The following is a 27,629-nucleotide window of genomic DNA, read 5'->3' as shown; positions in this document are numbered from 1 at the left end:
TGCGGATGCTCCATCCCTGGAGGTGTTAAAGGTTGGATGGGGCGCTGGGCAACATGGTCTAGTGCCGGATCTGGAGGTTGGTGGCCCTGCCTGTGGCAGGGGGGCTGGAAACTGATGATCCTTGGGGTTCCTTCCAGAGCCGCATCCCTCAACGAGGCGGTGACAAAGCCGAGCCACGTCGAAAACCGTCCCACCCCGCCCTCAAAACGCTGCGCTACCGCCCGCTCCCTCACCACCTCCGCGAGGCGGGCGCAGAGGCGGAGTCCGGGCTGAGTCCATTTTGTCCCTCTGGGCTGCCCGTAGCGCTGCCGTCACGCCCGCCATCATGGAGGGAGCCGGGGCTTCCTCGGAGGCGCTGCGCTATGCCGAATACACTAGGAGCCCTACGGGCGCCGCCAAGGGCCAAACCGAGCTGGACAGGAGCCTGGTGAGCGCGCTGTGAGCTTTGATCCCCAGCCCCGGCCGAGGCCAGAGCTGATGGCACTGCAGTGTCAGTTCCCGTTTAACACGGGGTCCGTGGGGTTCTGTCAACCGCGGGAAAGACTGAGGTTGTGTTTCCCTAGCACGTGACATTGCTGTCACATCCATTTGCTCGTCCCGTGGAACGCTGTCGGGAATCTCTGGTGGATTTTGTGGAGTCTGATCTGTCTTGGCATGGATTTGTCAGGTTCTTGCTAGTGTCCACGAACTGCAGAAAGTTGCTGGGTTCTGGACTTCAGAAATTTTCTGTTTGAAGTTTGTTTGGACAGGCCTTGTGGTGGAGAGCAAAGCATGCTCAGCTTTCAAGTGTTTGTTTTGAGAGAAATGTGACCTTGCATCAAGAGAAGTGTGACAAGCAGGTGGAGGGAGGTGACTCTGTCCCTCTGCTCTTGTGAGAACCATTCTGGAGTACTTTGTCCAGTAACTGCAAATGTGAGCACAGTGAGGCAGTGGGTGGTGTGTTTCAGCGCTGGCAACAGGAACAGTGTGTCACCACTGCTTGCACAGGTCATTATGAGCATGGTGTTCAGTGCTAACAGTGGTGGTGACTGTTGAAATATCCGTTTTGTAGCTGAGATTTTGCTCTGTGAATTGGTGTTAATGTGTTCATTGTATTTGTTGTAGTTTCCATGAAAATAAATAAGAAGCATTATTTTCATAGTGACCTACCTGTGTGCAGCCCAAGACAAGAAAAAACTTTGGATTCCCATGCTGTAACTGCTGAAGATAGACCCTAAAGTATCATTACTGCAAAAGAGGCGGGAAGTGTTTAAAATAGGCTTTTCATAGGATCATTGGAAAAAGATCAGAAAAAGATCATCTAGTTCAACTGTTGACACATCACCACTGTGCCTACTCACCATGTCCTTCAGTGCCACATCTACACATTTCTTGAACACCTGCAAGGATAGTGGCTCCACTACACCACTGGGCAGTCAGTCCCAATGCCCAACCACACTTCTGGAGAATAATATTTTCCTAATAACCAGCCTGAATATTCCTTAAGGCCATTTCCTCTCATCCTATCACTGTTAACTTGGGAGAAGAGGGCAGCTCCCATCTCACCACAGCCTTCTTCAGGGATTCGTAGAGAGTAATAAGGTCTCCCTTGAGCCTCCTCTTCTCCAGACTGAACAATCCCACTTCCCTCAGGTGCTCCCCATAAGACTTGTGCTCCAGACCCTTCACAGCTTCGTTGCCCGTCTCTGGACACGCTCCAGGGACTCAAAATCTTTCTTTTAGTGTAGGGCCCAAAACTGAACACAGCACTTGAGGTGTGGCCTCACCACTACTGCGTACAGGAGAACAGTCACCTCCCTGCTGCTGCTGGCTGCACTATCTCTGATACAAGCCAGGATGCCATTGGCCTTCTAAGCCACCTGGGCTCGCTGCTGGCTTTTGTGTTTACAGTAGCCTAAATCCTGCCCCAGTAATGTCAGATTGGCACCATGGGGACCAGCACTGGTGTTCACACATTGTGGTTCAGAGGTAATAAACAGCAGTAATTATAAATGAAAGTCCATGTACTGCTGTGGTCAGAGCCTTGTAGAAAAAGGGAAGGAAGTTCATCCTTGAGTCTCCATATGGCTCATTCTTTTACATATGGTCATACCTGCTCATCCATGGTTCTAGAGAAATAGTATGGGTAGAGTTGTACCATTTCTGTGCTGGTTGGAGGCTGCTGTCCAAAGATGGGAACATAAATTAATTTAAATTACTTCATCTCTTCTAAGTAATCTGACATGGGACAGCTGCTGGTCTCTTCTCACATGTGAACACTCCTGCAGCTCTCCAGCTACCACAGCCTAGCTATGATGTAAGCCTGATAGATGTCATGTTTTTACAGAGTAACAAAGTGTGGTTGCAGAGGTGAAATGTGACAATAAACAGGTAAAACTATAGGGCTGAAAGCGCTCTGTTCCCAGGCTAGATTTTGCTTTTAAGTTATGTGGGATGGTAACTGAAGTCATTTGGCCTGCGTCACTACAGTTGTTTTACTGAAGCATTCAGAGGTTTGGAGAGAAAAACAGCAATGAAAGCATAGAGTCTGTGAAGACAGGTGCAAGAATTCATTAATAGTGAATACAGATTCAGGAAGGCTGGTTGAATTTCTGATACTAACGCTTCTACTAGTGAATAGACTGCTCTGGTACAGTACCCTAGGAAATATTGTCAGAAACTTTAAGTTGGTAGTAGTTTTCTACGAAAAAACAGAAAGTTACTATAAAATAAATTGACATGAAATTTGAGTGTGTATGGAGAAGAGCTTTTAGCTAAAATTAGTTTTAATTTAGTATCAGAAAATAAATTAAATTTCATAGGAAGGTAAGACTGGGCGGAAAGCATTAAGTGATGAAATCAAATCTGTTGCAGATAGTTCATGATATAATCCCAGTGTATCCGGCTCCATATAGAGCTAATTAGGTGGTTTGGTCTGAAACAGCCTTCTAATAAACTGTAGCTATTCTTCTGGGGAATAGAAACCTTCTTCTAACTTCCATGCCAGATGCAGTCATTTATTTGAGGTCTATAATTTTTTAAGTAAGGGAAAAAAAGTAGCCTTGGAAATAGTTGTGTGCTTAGTGAATATCCTTGTGAATCCTAATTTTTAGCAGCATACATATAGATGTTTATTAAAAAAATAAACCAAAACACCTTTTTAAAACAAAGTTTTTGGCTAAGCATATTGCATTCATTTACGTGAATTCAAGTACAACTCCCTGTTTTGCCTACCCACAGTTAACCATGGACTACTAACAAACTGCTCTCCAGCCAGTCAGAACAAATAATTGTTTTTCTCTGTGCTTTTTATTCCATTACACTACAGCTTTCTGTTGCCCAAAAATGTATAGAGTCCTTGCTGTGTGTCTGAAAGTTAGCTGTTAGAAAAGCAAAATACTTTTTGTTTCACCAGGAAGGGTGTTTTCACTGATGGCAGTAGAAAAACCAAAATATAAAGTCCAAATCTTGTGCAGGCAGGTATGTTTTAACATTCATAAAGTTCCTTCTCATGGCTTGTCGTTAGATGTGACAGCTGAAATTTTAGAATTATGCATTTGAAATTCCCTTTTATGTTTTGAACTTTTTAGGGTTTTTTTTTTTCTATTTAATAGAAGAAAAAGCTGTAAAGCAGAGGAATATCTTACTCTTCCCAGTTTCTTCTGCTTAAAAGGATTAAGGCTACTGGAAGCTTACACATTAAAGGATTAGTTCTTGGACCTCTGTATGAAATGGTGTATGATGTGTACTTTTAAATGTTGACTGTCAATATGCTCTATCTTCTTTTGTTTGACAAATACTGTGGTAAGTCAGGTATTGTGGTTGCCTTTCTAATGGATCTATTTCCTTACAGACATTTCTCTAAAAGATGAGAAAAATCTTTGGAGATTTAGCAAAACTTTGTTTTACTGCTATCTGAATCTTAGTGGGCTTGTTACTAAAAACTGAACTACATAATAAAAGACTGAAATCAGCAGAATGGCTCAGGGTTGATGACTAACCTTTGGGAGCTGATTCATTGAATAAAGGAAGGGACAGATGTTACTTTTTGATCTTCCATTTCTTTATTTTCCCTCTTGGATCTTAAGGAATGTTTTCTTGTATTACCTACATATTTAAAAATTTTTAAATCACCTCCCCCCAAAAAAGCCAATTTGGTCATAGTTGAAGGTCAGGGAGTGTTTATTAGTATTTTGAGCCTTTGAATCTGAAACAACATGCATGTTAAAGCAGTGTGAGCCCAAAAAGCTCCTGCTGTTAGTTGTGAGAGGGAGCTGCTTTCCTCTCATGTTGACAAGAAGAGTGCATGCAATTAGAACTTTATGGTCATAACAATAAAATTTGCTGCTGTATACTTTGAAGTTTCAGATTAGCCTTGATTTCTTCTTCTGAAGTATCATCTGAGTTAAGTGAACATGGAAGAGAAAACTGGGAGAAACTGCATTTCACCTAAGCGAAGTTACCATTAGGTTAACAAGAGAGTCTGTGCTAGTAAAAGGTGAACTGTGCAATCTTCGTTCAATTGATTTAAATTTGTTTTTTATTGCATATACATAGTTAGCATATACTCACACCATAACAGACATTCAGGATGCTTTGAGATGATGGGTTACTACTGTGGCCAGTACTTAGCAAGTGACTCTTCTCTAGCCAGCTACTAACTGGCGTTAAGATGTTAACTTATTTTTATGTTTCTCAGCTTTTTGGATAGTTTCACCTCACCTGTAAACATGGGCAATCTCTCATGCCTCTCTGGATTGATCACCCCATCACATAACTACTTTTCTGTTTTGTCTTTGGATTGCTGTTGGTCCTGCTTACCACTCCTAATCCTAGAGCAACTACCACTTAAAAAAGAAGTAAGTGCTGCTTTCCACTAGCTTTCCAGTAACTGTTGGTGCATTCCACTGAGACTGAAATAATACACCCCAGTGGACATGACACTCAGGGAACTCTGCACTCTGCACCCAGACCACTCTGCAAAAACACTTGAGCAATTTCAGTGTAGAGCAGACAGAGTCCAGGTGTCATTTATTAGCCTGATGTCAGTGTTCTTCCTTTACCTGCAAAGAGGTGTTTCTTATGAGAGGCAGTGTACCTTGTTGTAAACTGCTAACATAAGCTATCTTTTTGGTGGCAAAGCAAGTAAAAATTAATTTTGACAAGCACAGTCTAATAAATATTATTTTTTTTTCCAATATGATCTATTTCACATGTTGTTGGGCTCTTAATTGGCTGTAACCACTTAGTAAAAGATTTTCAGTGTCACTCTGAATGAGTCAAGGAAAGTCTTTACTGAATATAAATCCATGATCACATGCCACAGAACAGAATAATATATAATTTTGTAGAGTTTTGGTATTTCCAGAAGTGTCGTGGCTGTTTCTGTTAGTCTTTAAACAGAGGGATTTGAAGAATTTCATAGAGTTTTCATATTTGAATACTGAAAGCCTGGGAGAACTGAATTGTGTGAAGAAGTGGAAAAAACTTTAGAGAGGAGATGAACTGTGTGCTTTACAGTTTTATTTCCTTTACCATCTGTGGAAGCATACTTTTATTTTTCATGGCCTAAAGATGAAAGGAAACTTTGTGCAACTGATATTAAACTACTACATTATTTTCACACACTTACATTCAGATGTGAATGCTAATATCAGGACTTCAGTCTACACTAAAATGGAATAGTGAAGTGAATTTAAAGCACCTCTGGGCAAAAATCCTTCAGTCTTAACTTCGGAGCACCACTCCCAGCCTGTGTTGAGTTTCTTTGTTTTCTTTCTTTCATACCAGAAGCCTCTCAGCAACTGCAGTATATATTATGCTAAGGGTCAGAATAGCCCTATCCCAGCAGATAGAAAGTACTTTAGCTGAAATATGTGGAATCCAGAAGCTCACAAGAGGCTGCTGCTTCTTCTGTGCTGAACTCAGTGCTGCAGGCAGCAGTCACTGTCACCTTTTTTCAGAGCCAGAGAGGAGCTGCTGGCTGTGGTGGAAGTGCTGCCATCTTGCACAGCCGCCTGTTTGCGGGGAAGGTTGTTGACCTGTGTTCTAGCCCCTGCTAATGCAGTTCTTGAAGGCTTTAAAACCCATATTTCCCAACTCTTCCCTTGCTCTGTCTGGAAATGAGATTGAGTACAAAAACAGTGTTTTAACCACAGTAACAAAAGCTACGTGTCTCTAAATCCAGTTTTTGGAACATGTCAAAATTTGGGCATCCAGTTCTGCTCTCCAGCTTGTTGGTAGAAAAATATATAAATCAGATACTGGATAAATGCAGAGCAGAAAGCTATCCACAGGAGAATCAATCTAGTGATAGAAGTATTTTCACTGTAGTATGTTTTGAAATCCAGCTAAACAGGCCTAATCTGATTTCTCATGTTTCCTGGGGAAAAGTTCAAGGCATTATTAAACTATGAGATATAGATAGATAGTGTGATTCACTAGACACTCACGCTTGCGATGTTCTTTACCCTTTTTCAATTCTGGAAATGGCTGAGAAATCAGTTCCTTCTTCAGGGTCTGCTGCATATCATTTAGAGGCTTCTTGTTCAACATAGAGGTATTTCTTATGGTCCTTCGTAAGTTTCCAGACCTTCTTCAAGCACTGTAGTGAAAAATTTACACACCTGTCTGGGATTTTTGAATTAGCAGGAGGTAGGAGTTACTACTGAATCAGATGTTCGAGTCTTTTTGTGGGTTTGGTTGCAAGAGTCTTAAAGCATATTTAAGACTTCTGGACTTACAGCAAATTTAAGCCAACAATGAAAACTGTCTGAAAACTGTCATACAGATATTTGTACTATAATTTAAGTGTTCAGACAGGAGTTGACAGTAAATATTGAGAAGAGATTACCAGGCTTTGTGTCTGACTGTGGCTTCCATGAGTCAAAGGGTGAACAATGGAAGACACTAATGTTTGTGGCTGCAGCTGTGGGATGGGACTGTTTTGTTCCCCGTGGTTTTTGTGTGATAAACATTTTTTATGGTGAACGTCGGGTTATATTGTGCACAAAAAAAAAAAAATTCCAGTAATCCTGAGCAGTGTCTGCCATGTGTTTTTTATTTCATACTGTGTGATGTTTCTTTAGTATTTATTCCACGATTTGCTCATCCAAGTTAAACCTGAAGCACTGACATGTGGTAATGGGACAGCGCTATGAGGTCTGATGTAGCCTTTGGAAAAAAGACATACACTCCATATTTCATATAAATTATGTATTTAATATCCACAGCAGGCATCAGAAGTACTGAATATTAAAGATGCATGTATTTCAAATTAGAATGTGCAATTCATTCTTATCCCTATTTTCTTGCTTTAGGCCAGATCTATGATAGCAGTTGGACTCGGTGTGGCAACTGTTGCATTTGCTGGTAAGTTAAGTTTCCAGCTGACTATGAAACTACTTACCTGCCTACTGCTGTTTCCAATGGGGTTAATGGAGTTTTAATGAATATCAGTTGGGAAGTGGGAGTTGCCCCAAGAGCATGGTGGAGAATCATGTCCATTTGCAGTTCCCATCTCTTCAAAATCCTTCATCCATTTTTCAAATTTCTTTTTGAGAAAGTCGCTCCTAGAGAAACTTCTTCTGTGGGCAGAAGTGAAAAGGTTCTGCGTGCTTTTTGTCTGCGAAACATGACACAAAAGGATTATGCTATATTCACACATGTAAGGATGTTGCAAGGTGAGGCTCTTTATTGCAGAAGAGCGCAGCGGGATATAGTGGTGTGAAGGTGGTGCTTGACAAATTCAAACAGAAAAAAATGTAAGATTTTAGTGGTTACAGTTATTCATCATATTAACCTGTTCCTGTAGTAACTTGTTTGTTACCTGCACTCTTTGCATCTGGATTTGTTTTTCTGAACACAGGTTGTAGGCTTAACATGATTTACATGCTGATTTATTCAGATGGGATAACTGTGGTCTATTCCAGTTTTGAAATACACAAATTGATTTCTATTTCAGGAGGTGAACTCAGCCATGTTCAGCTATGTGCAAATGCATATGCTGAGAATAGATGCAAACAGATACATCCTAATACACCAAAATTCAGCAGGTATTTTGTGAGTGCAGCTGTTTTATTTTAATTAGTGGAAGTAGAGACAAGATACATGGTGATATCCGTCTATTAAGAATCCAGTTAATATCTATATCCTTGTATAGAAACAGAAAACAATAGAAGTGGAATTTCTTCTGGTGTTTAAACTGAATTAGTAGTGACCACTAACAATGAAGTGGAAATTGTAGCTTTAAGAAGGTGAGGTAATGTATACATGGCAGCATTTCAGCAGTGGTACTCCAAATGGGGGTTTTGACTCCTGTACTAGCACAGGCAGACATAGATGGCTACAATAACTTAGGAGACATCCTGTATTTTAACACAAAAGCAAGATGTTATGTAATCAAGGGAGAGCTACGTCTTATAATGTTTTTTTCCATTGTATTAATGACAAATTACATTCTTAATGAATAATTAATCAAAACATAAATTGAGGGGATAGGACCTACAGGCAAATCTATCAGTAACAGTACAAATTTTGATTCTTAAGTTGGTAGACCTTCTTTCTGCTTCAGAGAACGGAGTCTAATGTAGATTCATGTACCCTGCCTTAGCTGTAGATATTCACTGCCATTTGGGAGTTGAATGTCTCTGAATTCCAGAAGGTTTTCTCTTTGTAAGAAAATAAAATACATGGACTGTACAAAATATGTGATTAAGCACACATTACACCAAGAAACATGTAATGTATAGATTTTTTTTTGAAGACATAACCTTTGAACGTCATTTAATAAATAATGTATATCCAAAGCTAACGTTCTTATTGCACTTTTTCTTAGAGTTCACAAGGCTATTAACTTCATTTGTCATATTGAAATGCATTTAAATTTTACTTATTTTGTGCACAAACACAATGGATGTTTGCAGACCATGACTATGTTTTTATATTAAGTGTATTAGCACCCCTCTCCCCCCTCCAACTCTCAGTATAAAGACTCAAAAATGTAAACCATTGCAAGTTTATCACAGGGCTTCTGTGGGGTAGGATTCAAAACCAGACATTGAGGGGATATCTTAAAAGCAATAATGTGCAAATGTACCATACAGGAAAGAAATTAAATGAGAAGATCAACAATGAAGAGTGATTTTGGTTTATAATCCAAAATTATTTCTGCTTTAAGGTGATGAACAGGTGTCAGACACTTTGTGTGTGTATATTTAAATGTCACTTATGGTTTCTTTTGACTTCATTTTTTTCAGGTCGTTATGCATTCCACCTTTGGAAGCCATTGGGGCAGGCAATTACAGAGACAGCAAAAAAGATTTCATCTTCTGTAAGTTTGGAGGTTACTTGATATTAGCTAGACCTATTACTTTTAAATGTATATTTATATTTAGAAGGAAGTCATTTTATGTTGAATAAGGCAAATGCCAGTTAGATTTTTTTTGCTTCCAGGATTGAAGTACTCCTTACTCTGTATGTTCTGTCATTTATTTGGTATATTTTTAAGACTGTCTAATAAACTTCCAGGAAGGGTTGCCAGAGAGATAGAGGAGCTTGTTTTCTTTCTTTGCAACTCACTATAAACAAGAAAACAAGCACTTTCATCTCTTTGCACATCAGTTGTCTTTTTCTTGGAGCAGTTCCAAACTTATTTCTCAGTTGCTGTGTGTATGAACCATATATGGTGTTACAGAATCATAGGGGCTGGAAGGGATGTCCTGATGTTCAACCTCCTTACTAAAGCAGGTTCCCCAGAGTGTTCCTGGATGAGTTTTTGCTCCTTGTCCCTATATTGCATTGCTATTGTAAGAACACCACCAGTTTCGTTTTTCCCTTCCTAAAGTCAGTTTTGGAGAGATTCCCATGTTTCTTGCCAAAACGACAGAGGGGACTTTAGGTACTGTGAATTAAATTGCTTTTATGTGGTGTGGATACAGTCTGACTTAAAGGCTTGCTAGAAGTAGCAAGCAGTAGGGACATGTGGCGTCAGAGTAGGGAGTGCTTCAGTCTTCATTCTCCTTCTCCAGAAGTTTTATTCCAACACATCTATCCATTTGTTAGATACAGGCTAAGGAATCTAAATTTAAACATTTGCACATAAGAATTCAGGCATTGACTCTTTAACATATGGAGATGTGACACTACTGCGTGGAAAGGTGTCTGTTTCTAGGAAACTATACCCCTCCAAACCACTTTGCTGGCTCAGCCAGTACCACTACAGGTCTGTTTCATTTTTCCTTGATGACTGTCAGGGTACTGCAGAATTCACTAACAGGAAATTCTGAATTCTCAGTGTTCCTAGTCCATGGAGATGAATCTATTTCTGCCTTCATATCTTGCCTTAAAGACCAGAGTTCTATGTTCATCTCCAGCAGAGTATCTCTTTTCTATTTCTGAACTTGAAAACACAGTGAACAACAGAAGACAGTAAAAACTTTATCTTCTGGTTTACCACTACCTGTATATATTTGTTAACTTTATATTTGTGAGGGTAATTACCATCTTTTATTTCTTCTACAGTGATAATCCACATTTAAGACTCTAGTCTAATTCTCAGCCAAGGTTATCTGTTCTGTTACGCTACAGGTCACCTTTTTGGGAATGTGTTTTTTCCCTTAACAGTTAGTTATTTCCTATTGGGAATTTTTCATTAAACCAATAGGAAGTGAAAATAGTATATACAAAGTTCCTGGGTAGATACTTATTTTCCAAACTTCTTTTAGCAGTGTCACATGATTTTGTTTTGGGGAATTTGAAGCTACTGAATATAAACTACAGGATAGCACTTTCATCATCTCTCTTTACAGTATGATGCTCTCTAGACTGTGGCAATCAAGCAGACTACTTCTACTGATATTTACTGGAGAAAGCATCATTTATGACAGTTAGTGTCTAGGCTTAGTGCTACTTCAGTGGTTTACTATAGTGCTTGAAGGTCCTAACTTGGTCACTACGGTTTTCAGTGGTTACCTTAGCTTTCCAGAATCAAACCCTGTCCCTCATCACCCCCTTTTTTGGAAGACTGTGAAACAGCTGCCTGTTTAAAATCTAACTGGTTTTCTCTGTAAGCTCCTAATCTATCTCTCTGTTTGCAGTAACTTTTTTTTTTTTAATTTTCCTTTCCTCCTTGCAACAGTAATCTCAGCTCTTGTTAATTGTAGTTCCACAATGCGATGCTGTTTATCCTTTCCTCCTGCCTGCTAAATACATTACTTATGTGAGGTCAAGTTGAGCAGTTTTGAAGTGATCATTTAAAATGTCTACTTGTTGGATCTTGAGTATCTGACAGTATTTACTTAGCTAAATAACTAACATGTACAGTCAACAATTATAGCCAAAAATAGCAAATAAGAGCAAGTTAGTACAGTTTTATTCTGAATTCCTACCTCTCATTCAGTTTTAACTTATGCTTGTTAAGTGTGTAGACTTCTTAATTATGAACAGTAAATGCTTCTGTAATTTAGTCATTGTGCTGTTGATTTTTGGAGAAATGCTTCTTTATTTAGTTTGAACCCAATTTTGTTACTGTTATCGCATTTAATGCCAGTGACAATGTTTTGGTTCACTGGGTAGTGACAGTTGCAGTAGTCAATTGTTTTTCTTCCTCAGATAGACCTTAATGCTGTGTATCATAACACTGATTTCTTACTTCCTACATTTTATTTCCCCTTTTATTTTAATAGCTATACCTTTCTTTGCTGAATCAGTGATATTTAGAATTCAGCCATAGAAACAAAAATTAAAGGCAAAATTGTTAAAAACTCCAAATTCAATAGTCCTGAAAATTCCGTGTTCCAGAAGAAAGAGTCTCTTTAATGCTTTGTTGGAGATGTTTGTACTCAGTTCTCTTTTATTTGATCTGTTTCTGCTCACATGCTTAGATCTCTAAAGAGGCAAGAGTAGCAATCATCTCTTAGAATATCCAGTCCATTTTATAGTTTTTTTTCTTTTTCTTTTTTTTTTCCTTTTTTTAAGGAATTATAACCCAGCTTCTAAATAGGTGTTTTGTTGTGTTTGCTTTTTTTTTTTGTTGTGTGTATGTGCATTTGTTTTTTTCTTCCAGCATTGTTTACCTTTTTCAGTTGTGTCACGCTCCAATATAAAGGAGGGAGACGAAGGTTCATTTGATTATGTATATACCCAGCGTGAGATTAAGAAGCAACGGTTCAGATGTTTGTCCGACCAGTTTATTACCACTATAAACCAGGGAGAAGGGGAAGGCGGACACTGTTAGGGTGATGGGGAAGGGAAGGCGAGCGATAGGAAAGATAGGAAGGAAGCAAGGGCTTGTACAAAGCAGGGATAGTCACCAGCCAGGATCCCAGGGGCGGTCCGGTTGCAAGCGGCTCCGACGGTCCGAAGCAGAAGAGCAGGGGCGGCAGAAGCGGGGAGAACAGCAGCAGCGACGGGCAGCCCTGAGCAGCAAGCAGTTGTCCGTAGAAGCAGCACCGGGTCAGCACGGGAGGAGGGGTGCGGGGTCAGCACGGGAGAAGCGGCGAGGGGTCAACCCCCGGAGGGGCAGCAGCGAACAGTGATCAGCTCGTGAGGTCTCTCCAAAGAGAAGGCCTCTCCAGGAAGCAGCAGGCAGTGATCAGCTCGGGAGGTCTCTCCTAAGAGAAGCTTCTCCAAGAGAAAGCCACTCCAGAGAAAACCCTCCACCTTCGTGGCTGCAGGACCCGTCTATTTATCTCCCAGATTTCTCCAGTCTACGTGACGAACCCCTCGAACCCCTCCTGCTTGGGCATCAGGTATCGCCTGAGATGGTTATCTCCCCCTGGAGATGAGTTCCACAAACGAGTGTTCTCTGGTCATTGAGCTGCAGCATCAGGGGAGTATCACCTGAGATGGTTATCTTCCCTTGGAGGGGAGTTCCACAAAAGAGTGTTCAATGGCCACTGAGCTGCAGCTTAGGCCGCCCCAGGACATGCCCATCAGCTTGTCCCTGAGACAAAGGATTTCACAACCCTTTCCCAGGACTAACTTGGACACGTTCGGACATGTTCATCAGCAACCTTTGAGGCAATGGTAAAAAGATATTAGTCTCTTACACCACCCCGTGACTCAAAGGTTGCTTAAAAATTGGGCACTGGTGATCCATGATGGTGAGAAAAAGATAGGAAGCAGAAGGGTAAAGGAGGGAGGGGTGTAGGGAATCAAAATGTTCATATAATTGTTACACACTTTTTTTTTTAGTCTTGGTTACAATTGTTGCCCTGATATGTTTCACTTCATCAGCAGAGGAGGTTGTACAGTACATAGAAGATACCACATGTTGTCCAAGTTTACAATTGAATAAAACAGGGTATCATACAAGGAACAAACATAAGAGTTGCAATAACACACAATAAAAATCTGTTTAGCCATGGGCCACCTGGGAGCCAGGAAAAGAGGTCAAGGTCTGGGCTTTTCCAAGTTTGGACAGGAACATGCGCTATTTTTCCTATACCTTGAACAATTTGTTTGCATCAATCCCATTATCATTAATTTTAGACAAAAAGTAGAATAATATAATTTGCCACAGACACCCCCTTCTTCAGCTAGCAGGTAGTCCAGAACAATGCAATGCTGGAGTACTTCTGCCCGTGTCTGTGAGGCTTGATCTGCAAGGAGATCAAGGGCATAACATTGGGTGGATTACTCCAACATAACATACCCCAGTCCAGTTTACAGGTAGTCGTTTATATGCATAATGAAAACAAATCAAATAATGTCCCTTCAGTGCTAGTTGTGAGCTTCCTAACATTCACCCTTCACCCCCCGCTCACTTGAGAGGTGAAGGTTTCCTGATGACTTTGGTAGTTCTTCTGGTGCTGGAGAGGCAACTAGGACCTAGGGTTTTGCTTTCCTCAAATCTAGTTGGCCATCCAGTCACCAGCATTTCGAGCCTATCTGTTGTCAATCCATCCATCAAATTTCGTGGAATGCCCTTTTTCCAGCCCAGAGTCCAAAGACCATTACGTTTATGATCAATGCTTCGCCTACCCGTTCTCAGTGGGCATGAAAGCCTTTCAGTCTCATTAAGCTTTGGGCTAGGTGGCCTGAGGACAAGTCTGGCTGCTGCAAGCCTTACTCCTCTTGGCTCAAATTTACTGGAGGAAGAAACCACTGGCCCATATTTTCTTCCATAATTAACTAACTCTTGGGCAACCTCCCCCCATGTCCATACTTTGCATCCTGACTGCAAATTATTAGAGGTTGCAGTTCCTTCTAACATTGCCCGGGTTCTTTCTCCCTGAGGCATAGCCTGTATCTTTCCTTGCAACTGTATGCCTATGGGTTTCAGCGATTCTGGAAGCCCCCTGATTAGAGGGGTCATTCTCTCAGGATCAACGGGCAACATCATGGGAGATTCATGGTGTAGCTGTAGCTTCCTGTGATACATCATTTGGAGACAGGCAGCTTTCTGAACATTCTCTACTAGTTGATCAACAGTTCCAGTAATGGCAAGGGGGTCTCCCCTTTCTAGGGGATTAAGACCACCTGCCCAATAGGCAGCTCTCTGTGTAAGGGACCAAGGAGCACGATTGTTACCAGTAGTTAAAAATACTCCTGGTCCCCAATAGCCTTCAGCCTCCTTTTCAGTTAAAAGTATCTGATCTCCACCTGTGAGGCTGACCCTCCATACGTACTCTGTTTCTGATTCTTTAGGAGAGCGGCCAAAATCTCTTTTCAATTTTGCTAGCTCAGTAGTAGAGAAAGGGATTTCTTTAACGTTCATTTGAGGATCTAAATCCTTGCTATTATCGTATGAATACTCAGTTTTTATTAAAGGACGCAACTGAGCTGGGGAGGCTTCTAACTTGTCTACACTTGCCATTATACCTTGCAGTTCCTCCCTTGGATATGTTTTTTCTTGAGATGCACTAGCACCACTGGCATCCTTACTCGTTAACACTTCCCTTAAAGCTATTTGCAACAGATCAGAATTATGTTTTTCTCTTTCTACTTGCTCTTCTAGGTTTACAATTTGATTTTGCAGAGCTTTTATCAATTCCTGACTTACTTTAACTGATTCATGCAATGCTTGTAAAGCTTGGCTCTCTGTTTTAAGCTGCTGGTCGCGGAATTCTACAGCTGCAACCAGAGCCGAACCCAATACCGCACAAATAAATGCCTTCCCTTTTCCAGCTCGGGTACGAGCATTCTTTTGCAGAACACTAATACGGTCAGAGACGCTCTGCACGTTATACCAGTTCTGCCGTGCCCAGTCTACCCCTGTTAACGAGGGTCTAGCACCATGCTTTTCCAAAAGTTCAAATAATACATCTTCACAACTCATTGTGGCACTGTCACACATTTTCTCAATACCCACAAAAGGTCTACACCGAGGGAGAGAGGAGGTATTCAAAAGCACAACTAACACCTCACCCCCACCCAGGGAGGCACAACACACCTATTAAGCAAGGGTAAATACTGTTCCAATCACTCCTCCCTTTTGCTGAGAGGAGCACACAAAAAGACAAAAGCTAAAAACAACACTTTCTAAGGTAAACAAACTTCTTGAGGAGGTACACAATTCCTCACTACCCAAGAGGCGCACAAGAAAAAGCTTTAGTTATCAAACACCAAATGCAGAGAGGTCTTCCCGAGGAAGCATGCACGTATTTCACAAGTCCTCGAGAGGTATACACAAAAACAGCAAAGTTTCAGAATTTGGAGCGGTCTTCCTGGAGAGGTGCCCACATCTAAGTTTTCAAAAATATCGCTCCTTGAAACTCCAGGAGGTACACACAGAAAAAGGTTCAAATTTCACGCTTAAGTTACCAGATTCAGAATTCGGAGTGATCTTCTTGGAGAGGTACACACATTTAAATGAAAGAATATCACTCCTCACAACTCCAAGAGGCACACACAGAAAAAAAAAAGGTTCAAATTATATCTGGAAGGACAACACTCTCACGAAGGGTATCCTGCCGACTACGCCATTAAAAAATGTCACGCTCCAATATAAAGGAGGGAGACGAAGGTTCATTTGATTATGTATATACCCAGCGTGAGATTAAGAAGCAACGGTTCAGATGTTTGTCCGACCAGTTTATTACCACTATAAACCAGGGAGAAGGGGAAGGCGGACACTGTTAGGGTGATGGGGAAGGGAAGGCGAGCGATAGGAAAGATAGGAAGGAAGCAAGGGCTTGTACAAAGCAGGGATAGTCACCAGCCAGGATCCCAGGGGCGGTCCGGTTGCAAGCGGCTCCGACGGTCCGAAGCAGAAGAGCAGGGGCGGCAGAAGCGGGGAGAACAGCAGCAGCGACGGGCAGCCCTGAGCAGCAAGCAGTTGTCCGTAGAAGCAGCACCGGGTCAGCACGGGAGGAGGGGTGCGGGGTCAGCACGGGAGAAGCGGCGAGGGGTCAACCCCCGGAGGGGCAGCAGCGAACAGTGATCAGCTCGTGAGGTCTCTCCAAAGAGAAGGCCTCTCCAGGAAGCAGCAGGCAGTGATCAGCTCGGGAGGTCTCTCCTAAGAGAAGCTTCTCCAAGAGAAAGCCACTCCAGAGAAAACCCTCCACCTTCGTGGCTGCAGGACCCGTCTATTTATCTCCCAGATTTCTCCAGTCTACGTGACGAACCCCTCGAACCCCTCCTGCTTGGGCATCAGGTATCGCCTGAGATGGTTATCTCCCCCTGGAGATGAGTTCCACAAACGAGTGTTCTCTGGTCATTGAGCTGCAGCATCAGGGGAGTATCACCTGAGATGGTTATCTTCCCTTGGAGGGGAGTTCCACAAAAGAGTGTTCAATGGCCACTGAGCTGCAGCTTAGGCCGCCCCAGGACATGCCCATCAGCTTGTCCCTGAGACAAAGGATTTCACAACCCTTTCCCAGGACTAACTTGGACACGTTCGGACATGTTCATCAGCAACCTTTGAGGCAATGGTAAAAAGATATTAGTCTCTTACAAGTTGTCAATTCTGTCAGTAGTGCAACAACACACAAATTCTCAGAAAAAAAGCACTACTTCATGCAATACGATGTGATGGTTTCAGTTATTTATATCACTAAATAGTCAGGAATAATCAGCCCAGAATAGTCAGAAATAGTCATTCTTTTGCTGTACTGTGCCAGAAAAAGTATCGTGAAGATGTCAGTCATCAATGTGTGGGATTTTCTTAGCTGACTGCTTAATGCTAGAATTTGCAAGAAGGAGTGCACATCTGCTGAGCAAGTCCAGACATCTTCTGTTTCCCCCTTAACCTTTAAATAGCAGTATTTGCTTACATAAGTTGCTAAACAGTGACAGCATACACGGAAATGAAGCAAATTAAATGGTAGCTCCCCTTCCCTCTCCAATGGCAAGGAGAAACTGAGAGCTCATTCTAATGATTTTTCCAGTACAAAAATTCTTTGCAATAGCCAGAGTTAAATAATGGTGTCTGCAACTGCACATCAGGAAGTCCTCATAGCAGAAAAGTATCTGAATGTAGTTTCTTTTCATTGCAGCCATTACCAGAAATTAAGTCATGTTTTTCTCAGTTTTAATTTGAATAGCTTGGAAAAGTTGTGTTATTTTGGAATGGGAAATTTGCCAAGATTGAATGAAGGCTTGATGTTTCTTCCCCATATTCTATCCAAGGGGAATAATGACTTCACATCTAAATTCTTTTTGCTTTAAATTCTGTTAAAGATCAAGATCTTAATGTAAGAAATTGATTATCCTTGTCCTGTGCTTCACTTCTGAGAAGAAAATGTTTTTTTGTTGACCACTTACCTATGCTGATTTTGAAAGTTCATGTTTGTTTATTTGCCAGAGGACATAAAAAAGCATGATTTCTTATTTCATTCCTCTTAGAAGCAAACCAAATGAAAGCTTCCTGAAGTTAGAACAATTTCAAGGACGAGTGCTTTACAAACATGAAAGAGTATTTCTGAATATAAGCCTATAGCCATTCCTCCTTATTCTGTGATTTCAAATGAGCTATTTTAGGTGATACCTACCAAGAACACAGAGGAACTGTTATAAGAGAGAATTCAAATATTGTTCCTCTCTACACGAAACAAGAGTGTCCTCTTGTTTTAGGGCTGTGTGCTGTGAAGAGCAGAGAGGAATTAACCTTTATAGAAATCCATCTGTATTTAATTTCTTTTGGAAGAAGTTCTGGAAAATACTTCCTGGGGCATTTAAGTGTTCTTTTCTCTCTTTGTTGTAGTAATTGTTCAGCATCCTTGCAAATTTCTGGGCAGTTTTACCTCTTCAAGGACATTACCTGGTGGCCATTTTATCACCAGAATAGCTTCCTCTTGGAGGACTGGAGAAACCATTTGTGTTCCCTGAGTATTCCATACTCTAGCCTCTAGTGTTACTGAGTACAATTACAGATGTGCTTTGCTTTACTTTGCAACTGTAGCAGTAGTTCCTTAACAGACTTTTGCTGTAGGTGCAACATGCTTGCAGTTTCTTCAGTTTTGATGATAACTGAAGTATTACAGAGATGATTATCTCATGTATGATTTGCAGTGGGCTGGTAAGAAGAAAAGTAAGATTTGCTTCAGACCATAGCAAACTACAGCAAATCTCTTGGGAACTGCTGACTTCAGAGACGTTCTGTACTGGTTGCAATACTTGATCATTTCTGAAGCACACTTTTGGGTGAATGTTGTTCCGAACCTTAATTAAAGGCTTTGCTTAGTCATCATAGACAAAGCCTCATAAACGCTTTTGATATTACTTGAGAGAGTTTGTATAAATGTTATGTAAAATTCTCACTGGATATGAGTGGATATATTTAGTAGCTAGTGAGAAAAGTATTTTTTTAAGGGCCAGGCACACTTTTGCTTGGGGGTAAAAGGAACATTTAAAAATAATCTCAACTCTCATACTAGACTTACTTATAATGGCTTACTTTTCTCCAGTTAATGTTTTTTGCATTGAGAAAAAAACTTCCATTTTGTTCAGTACTTTCTGTGTGCCAGTTCCCAAAGACTACATTTTGGAGCTGCATCTGTTCCCTCTGGAAATTCTGCATCTTAGACTATTATTTGGGTAGCAATGGGCTAGTCCTGTATTCTTCTCTAAGAAAGATTTGCATTTAGGAGATCGTTGCTAACCATTAATGTTGCTCATTAGCTTTCTTCCTTCCTTTCCTTCCTTTTTCCTTCCTTTTCTTACTTTTTCCTTCTTTTTCCTCCCTTTCCCTCCCTCCCTTTCCCTTCCTTTCCTTCCAAATTTAAAGATATATTTATAGTTGACAATTACACTTTTGACCTAATCTCTTGTTGTTTGTTTGGGTTTTTTTACTTCCTTTCATCTTAAAACAGTGACTGAAGTCACAGTTGCTAATTTCTTGGATGCCAGAATGTTATCACTCTTGCCATTTTCCATTTCAGTGCCACCAAAGCTATTTTTAACAACTTTTTCACTTTTTCTTCCCTGCCCTCACCAACTCATACAGTGTACCACTTTATACTAGCATGTTCTTTGATTCTGGACTGTTTTGCCTGAAGGCAGGATTTTAATGGTTGTAGCTATTAATACCTCCGATTAGTACTAGAAAATTGTAAAAGCACAGATAGCTATTTTTAAGTTGGCTTTTGTATGTATTAACACCCAGGAGAAGTCCTTTCATATTATCTGTTTTCTACTCATTCCATGTCTTCAAAGTAAGTTGTAGATGAATTTTAGGCTCTGAATGGGGCTGGATAAATATGATTTAGGTCGTGGCACCTCGTACATGAAACTAATTATTGTCTGTTTTGCCTTTTTTCTTTCTAGAGTCTTTCATTATACTATAAAGGAGGATTTGAGCAGAAAATGAGTAGGCGAGAAGCAAGTCTTATTTTAGGAGTAAGGTAAGTAAGTGTGCTGCGTTAATGTGGTTTTGTTTGATGAGTATAGGATGAAGAAAATGCGTATTGCAAGAATGTAGAATACTTTGGCCAAAACTTTTTTTTTCTTCCAAAGGCTTATAATGACTTATAAACCATTTTAATATTCTGCTTGAGCTAGAGAGGAAACAATAAAATACTAATAAAGCATGTGACTTGTCTTTGGCTTGAAGGTACAGTAAGCAGTAGAGAATTGGTGCTCTTAAAATAGAATAACATATACTGTGCTAATTAGTGCAATCACATGGATTGGTTTCCAATAAAAACCTTGAGATGAGCAATATTGTAGATCATATTGATGAAAAGGGAAAGCAAATCAATTTTACTTGTTTTTTTTTTCTTTGTGTCATACAATGATTTTTTCCCTTTCTGTACTCTTTGATTTGTATGGATTAGAAGAGTTGCAGTGTACACCAAGCACAAATACATTGAGAGACTTGTCATTTAGACTGGATATAGGAAATTATTTCCAGGCTGAGGAATCGATGGGTTTTTTAGTAGAATTTTTTCAGAAGCATGGGTGGCCAGTGGTAGCACATGCCTTAGTATTTTCTGTAAAACAAATGGTGAGTTTGAGGGCTGTCCAGCTGAGAGGAGTGGATCTGACCTGAGATAGTAGATTTTCTATTTCAGATTTAGATTAGTTCTTAATTTTAATATGAGGAAAAAGTAAGGAGGGTGGTTTGAGGTGGTGAAAATTGAGTCTTAGAAATAGCACACAAACAAGATTATGTTTGCTTCTAACGTAATGGAAATATGCAGATGTAGCATTTACTTTAAGAATTTGTAAAATAAATGATTGTATTTTCTTGAAATATGTCATGCTTGCACACTGAACAGCAGATTTATTGGAATGTTATTCAGAAATATATCCTTGGACCTGTAGGTTTGGTAATGTATTAATATTTTCACATACTTTATAAGGGCACATTCTGTGATGTTCCAGGGTAGCACACTGCAGCTCATTAAAGTGTGTTTACAGTGGCAGTGCTTACTCTGAACACTACTCATGAACATGCCTGAAATGTCCTCACATCTGTAATCAGTCCCCTGTTAATTTTTTATCTTAATAGCTTGAGTCTGAACAGTGACACTTCTTGATGTGTTTGGGCTCAGTCTTTCAATTAGCATTCCTAATCAGATAAAACTAAAGTCCTTAATGTTTAAAGGATTGAACCTTTAATTGTGTAGCTGTGTGGCTGATATCTTTATAGGAAGTTCTCACACTGCTTGAAAAGAACTCCTATAGACCAGTTCTGACTCATTTTACTATAGTGTATGTATAGAAGGACCACCAAAAAAAAGCAGGAGAGTTTTGAAGAGTTATGAAAGCTGCCAGGGTACACATGAACTAGGTCATCTAGGGATTGAGCTTTTTATTCTGTCTTTTGTTGTCTTGTCATCACTTCCAAGTCATAGAATATTTTTAAGCAAAGGCTTTATTTGTTATTTCAAGTGTGTGTATGGACACTGTGTAAGTAATAAACTTGAGACATGATAAAGATGAATGGTTGGATGGAGCCCTGGGCAACTTGATTTAGTACTTGATCTAGCAGATGGCAACCCTGTGTGTGGCACAGGGGTTGAAACTTGATGATCCTTGAGGATTCCAACCCAAGCCATTCTATGATCCTATGATGACATAATGTCAACTTTTAAATTTCAAATACATTGACTTTTTATGTATTCCAGATGTTATTCTGTAATAACCGTATTCTAAAATTACAGGGGTTTTGGCAGAAACATGCATGTGTGTTGTTTGCATTTATCTACAGAAGAGGTGTCCAAAGCTACAGAACACTGTACAAAAAATGCTAACAAATCATATAATGGTTTGGGTTAGAAGAGACCCTTAAGAACATGTACTTCCAACCCCCTGCTATAGGCAGGGACACCCTCCTCTAGATCAGGTTGCTCACAGTCCTATCCAGCCTGACCTTGAAAGCTTCCAGAGAGAGGGCATCCACAACCTCTCTGGGCAACCTGTTCCAGTGTCTCACCACCTTCACAGTAAAGAGTTTCTTCCTGATATGCCATCTAAAATATACCTTCTTCCAAATCTTAAGTTTTGTTCTCTGAAGCAGAACTGGTTGCTGAAATTCAGTACAACCTGGCAGTTTTAACAACTACACGTTCTGTAGGAGGAAGTGCTAGTAGGAAACACGGGGGAAGTGTCTGAGATGAGATGGGTTGTGAAAATATTAGTATTTTTTTCCTAAACCTAAGTCAAAATTATTTTATAGTAGCAAAATACAGATGTCCTATGTAAAATGGTGTACTACTGTCCTGTGCAGAGGTCTCCAAACTGGGTGTAGCACTGCAATGTGACTGGCCAAGGACAGGGAAACAGCTGCTTTTGTCACCCACATGGTCACGCTCCTGTGTGTACAGCCACGAGGCTGCTGTCCTGCTTTGCTGCCAGCACATGCTACTGGCTTCCAATCTTATGATCCTTCAGGTCTCTTTCAGGAGAGCTGCTCCCAGCCTTTAGTGCTGGAGGGGCTCTTCCTCCCCAGGTGCCAGGCTCTGCATCAGTGTCCTTGCTGGCGACCTTCTGTCAGCCTCTTTCTGGAGGCTGCCTGGATCCTCCTGAGTGTCAGCCCTGCCTTCAGGTGTACTGGCCATGCCCACAAATGACAGACCTTTCAGCCAGAGGAAAGTCGGTGAGGCTAGAAGGGAGCATGGTGGTGGGAAGGTGGCTCAGTTTGTGAGGTTGTACCAGTTCAACAAGAACGTGATTTTGACATGTAGGTATTTTTTTATGATAGCATTTATATTTTTTAGAGAGCAGACTTTAGAGTCAGATAAGCAGTATCTCATGAACTAATCAAATTTATATAGAATACTATCTTTGTAGTTGCTTGTTAGGACCAAACTGCATGATTTTCCATAATATACAGCTGCAACTTTTCCAGGCATATGTTGCCCATCTGAATTTTGAAATAATGCTGTATTATATTCAGCTTTTATTGTTACAGTGTGAAAATACCGTTAAACAACATATTTACAAATAGAAATATGGTTATATTTTATCTATCGTATAATAAATCATTTTTATAGTTTATAGTTCGAGGCTTTGAGTTATTTCTTACCTTCTGGATTTCCTTGTTTCATTGAAATGTTCTTTTTTTGCACCTTCTTACATTTTTTTAAATGTTCTATGAAGTAATTTTGTAGCATACCCTAATTTCCCTGTGATAGTATAATAGAGGATGTTTACATTGGGAATGTAGTTAGGCTGATACCTTGCATTCAAACTGTATCTACAGAAAAATTAATTGAATAATCTCTGATTAAGAAGCGGAACTGCTTCATTTCTGCATGCTAACAGATTATGAAAAACTAAGTCATTAGAACTGTCCTTTTGCAGACCAGAGCCTACTGTGCTGGCACACTGCATCCATAAGTGGTTATTTGTCTGGTAAGGTACATATTTAATTTAGTTGTAGTACATATTTTATGTATCTGTCATTGAAGGAAACAACATTATGTAGCTCTTGTAAATCTGCATGTCCCTGAATGCAACACATTGAACAGCTTTGCAAAAAATAACAAATAGTTGTTTTTTCCTAGGCTCCAAAAGAAAGTATTTATAGCAACTATAAAAATATTTACAGTAGAACAAATTATGATAATATTAAATATTTGATGTTTTGTCTTTGGTCATATAAATACCTGCTTTCTAGGAGCAAAGATATATTTTCTGCATTTGATGATTAGAATACCAATCAGCTATATTCCAGAGCTGTTTTCTTTTCCTCCAAAATACATATTTTAAGTGGCTGTAGGTATATTGAATTTGAAGAAAAATAAAAAAGCAACAAAAATTGAAGGATGTTTGCATGTGTCAAATACAAAGGCTCTTCAAAAATGTCCTCAGTGTGACTTACATCCCTTTGTTAATATATTGCTTCCTCAAAGATGCAATTTTATGTTTTGTCCACAAGATGGGGAAAATCTCAAGTTTTAATTATTTTTGAAGCCTGTATAAACAGTTAATTTATAGCCTGAATGCAGTGGAATTTATGGTAAGCACTTCAATTTATTTTTGCAGTCCTTCTGCTGACAAGGCCAAAATCAGAGCAGCCCATAGAAGAATCATGATCTTGAATCATCCTGATAAAGGTACATATTTATTTATTTATTTTAATCAAAGCTGGGAAGGAAGAGCCCTAAATGAGATCCTTTCAGTTTACTGATTGTATAAATAACCATGTTGTATGAAGTTTATTTATAGACTTAAGCTTCTGTGCATCTTATCTCAGATAAACTAGACTGATTTCCAGGCTTTATGAACCATAGCTTTACCCAGTTTCTTTAAGGTTTTCTTAAGGTGCTGCTTCAGGTCAGACTGCAAGTTTGGGGACCAGAGCTCCACACACATACAAAACAAACCAAAAACAATCCAAAAACTGGCTTCCTCAAAAGTATGAAAAAATTGAGCTATAGTATTTTTCTTAAACTCCTGTTCCTGTTTTGAAATGAGATGGACCACTCACATGAGGGAAGGTAACTTTCTGTGGGGAAGTGTTCTGCTTAATTTCAGATTTCCTTGAATTCACTTGGAAAAAACATGTAAAGCTGGGCACTGTTGCTTTACTAGTGAGGTTTTTAATGTAAATTTATCTTATAGAAAGGCTATTATTATAACTTTAACTACACTACAGCTGCTTGAGAAAGAAAGCCCATATGTTCATTGCTGTTTCTACTTTAAAATAACAGATGGTGAAGAGTAGCAGTGTATTTCAGAAGTCAAAAGGCGAAATCATAGGGTTTTTGTATCTTTTTGAGGGGATTACAGGGCTCTCTGCTTCTATCTCATCTTAACAAAATGGAAAAAATAACTGCCTGCTGGCCATGTGAAGCTTTTAGTCAATGTTATTTTGCTATCTTCCCCACTTGGATTTAATTCTAAAATTTTCCTGTTTATTTGATGTTGCACTTCCATTTTTTACACTTTTTGTAATGTAGAAGTTAAGGACACATACATTAAAAATGCAGATTTTTCTAGTTTATTATGATAGTCAGAGACCTATTAACCTCTAGAGTATCTAAGAGGTCAAAAGTTTTTTTGTAATGAATTTCAAAGCTTTGTTGTAGCAGTCCACAGAGACTTGAGGCAGAATCATGATTTTCCATGTGGATGTTGAGTTGCCCTAAAAAAAGCAGTTCCTGTTACAAAGGTCATTTTAGGGGCCAATTCTTACTGCTGTAATGTACTCGCAGCTCGACACAGTGTAGTTTTTGATGGATGTAGTGAGTCCTCTTGTTTGGTATTAAGTCGGAGCATTTTCTCTGCAGGAGTACCAGTTGAAGGGATTTGTGCCTCCATGCTGCCCCTTCAACTCTTCTGTCATGGCAAAGAGAAAAGTGTTTTCTAATGTCTTCAGCTGCAGAGCTAAGACCTGGAATAATCTTGAACGTGTGGCATTGCAGAGAGATTTGCTTGCTTATGTTAGCGTCTTCATTTCTTCTGGCTCTGGTAGCACAGATGTGCTTTTAAAAGTAATATCCAACATTAGAATGTTATTCTACCAGCTGGCTTTGGTAGAAGGAGGATCAATAAATACAGATTTTATAAGTTACTCATATTACCTGAGATTCAAAACACTGAAGACAATGTGATTAGAAATAGATAGCAAATATATAGAAGTTTGCATAATAACATCCCCAGTGAACGGTAATAAAATGGTCACTCATTAACCTTTATATAGTTCAATTTTGAAGTGTTTTTATATTGATATACTGTATGTTATTTTCTATATTTATTATTTATTCTATGAAAGAATGCTTGCTAACAGAAACAGAGGAAGAGATGAGCCTTTTGGACTTGCTTTAATTATAAACAAACACTTAGGCAATCATGAGATTGAATTTTCTCTCATTGGAGGGCTGCAAAATTAATATGGCACTTCAGGGTGTTTCAGGATGTAGCGAATGTAGTGAAAACACTTCTCACTGAATTGAATTTTCTTTAAGATACTGCACTCTAGTAATGCAGAAAACTAAAGGCAAAGTTGAAAATTACTGGGTATACGTAGTTTATTGCAGTTTATGGTCTTTACTGTTTTATCTTGTTTAACTTTCTGTCCTTGCCCTGCCTCACTTTCCTCAGATGTCTTTGCTATTAGGACTGCATTCAAGCAAAACAAAGCATGAACAAGACAGCTGAACTCCATTATTTTTTTCCAGCTGTTTTATTATACTATGAACTGACTTTATAAATGATTTGAATTCGTGCAAAAGTGACCTGAAGTCTTCATGTTTACAAGCATTTAGTGCTGGTTCTTCTGTGTGTCTTTTCTGATAAATGAAGAATTACGACTGTACAGATCCCTTGGAAAATGGTGTTGAGAGTGCTGAGTAGTACTGCTGGAATCACATTTTTATGTAAAAAAAAAAAAAGAAATGAAGATATATAGGTGTATTCCTGTAAGTGTTAAGCTACTGATACAGACCTTGTAATGTTGTTTTCAGTGACTGTAGGCAGATGGCTGGCACTCAAGGGGAGAGTTAAAAAACAAACACAAAAAGACTGCTGAACTGTAATCAAATTGTTAGATGGAGCGTAAAGCAATGACAGTGTTCAGGACTACAAGTTAGAAGGCGTACCATGTTTAAATAGCTTTCATGTGACAGTTTCTGCCTGGTAGTTCTGGTTGTCTAGAACAGGAGAGGCTTGGAGTATATGCGCACATGCTTAATGATTTTGTCAAAATTATTTATGAAATGTTGCCTCTTAGTTTTTGAGGTGGATTGACACAGTAGCTGTCAGCTCTAAATGAATGCTTGAGACAGCTGACCTTGCATACATCTGGAACAATGCAGCACTACAAGTCTAAATTACACCAGTGTGAAATGATTTTAGATTTCAGACTTGTTTCCAAGGTAAAGTGTTTAGCTTTATTCTTCAGTGACTTCAGTTTTGTTTACATTCTTCATCTCACCTTATCAATTGGCTTTCCTTATGTCAAAGCCATTTTTTAATCTTTTGTATGAAAAGGATCTGTTTAGAAAGGAGGACCTAATAAAAGTGAGTGATAAAGGGATGCTGTAAGCAAAGTTGTTTGGTACTGTGAACTAACATGTAAATGGTATTTCTTTGCCTTTTTTCTTCCCAGGTGGATCACCTTACTTAGCAACAAAAATAAACGAAGCAAAAGACTTGCTGGAGTCTGGTACCAAAAATTGAAAGACGTGCATAATAGAAAAACAAGCAAACAAAAAATCACAGCAGAGAACACATACAAAAACACCCGGCTTCTTCTGCATCTTTCTCTGGAAGATTCAACAGATGCAGAGTGCAACAGCTTTCATGTCTACTTGTTCTACACAGTTTGTTAACAGTGCATCGGATGTTTATATTTATTGTTAAAAGTAAAGGTTTAAGACTGTTTAAAAGCAAACTGAATTATTTTGCAGTTATGTCTCAGTTGTAGTGTATTTTTACTGAACTTTGACACATTACAAGCTTTGAGAATAAAATGTTTTCCTTCAGAAGTACGTCTTTTGTGAAACTTGGAACTTATAAAATGTCTTGAATTTAGACTTCACCTTCATTGACGAAGATGATCGTTGTCAGAAAATGTGTATTAATGTATTCAGTCAGTGCATGGGGTCATGGCAGACTCGTATGGCAACTTTTCAGCATCACCTTACATCTGAATCTGTTCTTGTGGAAAATAGGGTTGATTCAGGGGTACAGTTTACATTAGTTGCATACCTGAGGCTTAGACATGAAGGAAGATTCTTGGCTTTGATTAGTTCTTTTGCATATTAGAAAAATCTTTGAATTGTTATTTGAACACAGTTTTACTTGAAGTTGCAGGA

The 27,629-nt window shown here is 39.5% G+C and overlaps 1 protein-coding gene across 1 annotated transcript; it reads left to right on the top strand.

Moving 5' to 3' along the window:
- The first annotated feature begins 307 nt into the window (after nt 1-307).
- On the top strand, nt 308-27,205 carry DNAJC15 (DnaJ heat shock protein family (Hsp40) member C15). The gene is made up of 6 exons (XM_065743973.1): nt 308-427; nt 7,299-7,350; nt 9,237-9,310; nt 19,687-19,763; nt 23,854-23,924; nt 26,921-27,205. The coding sequence occupies exons 1-6, from the start codon at nt 326-328 to the stop codon at nt 26,989-26,991; spliced, it is 447 nt and encodes a 148-aa protein (XP_065600045.1). The 5' UTR covers nt 308-325; the 3' UTR covers nt 26,992-27,205.
- Nucleotides 27,206-27,629: the final 424 nt, after the last annotated feature.

This window comes from Cyrtonyx montezumae, unplaced genomic scaffold (assembly GCF_038088225.1).
Source record: "Cyrtonyx montezumae isolate F1298 unplaced genomic scaffold, pur_monq_1.0 scaffold_3, whole genome shotgun sequence".
In the NCBI taxonomy this organism is placed as follows: Eukaryota; Metazoa; Chordata; class Aves; order Galliformes; family Odontophoridae; genus Cyrtonyx; species Cyrtonyx montezumae.
This window is presented reverse-complemented; position numbering and strand designations above follow the sequence as displayed.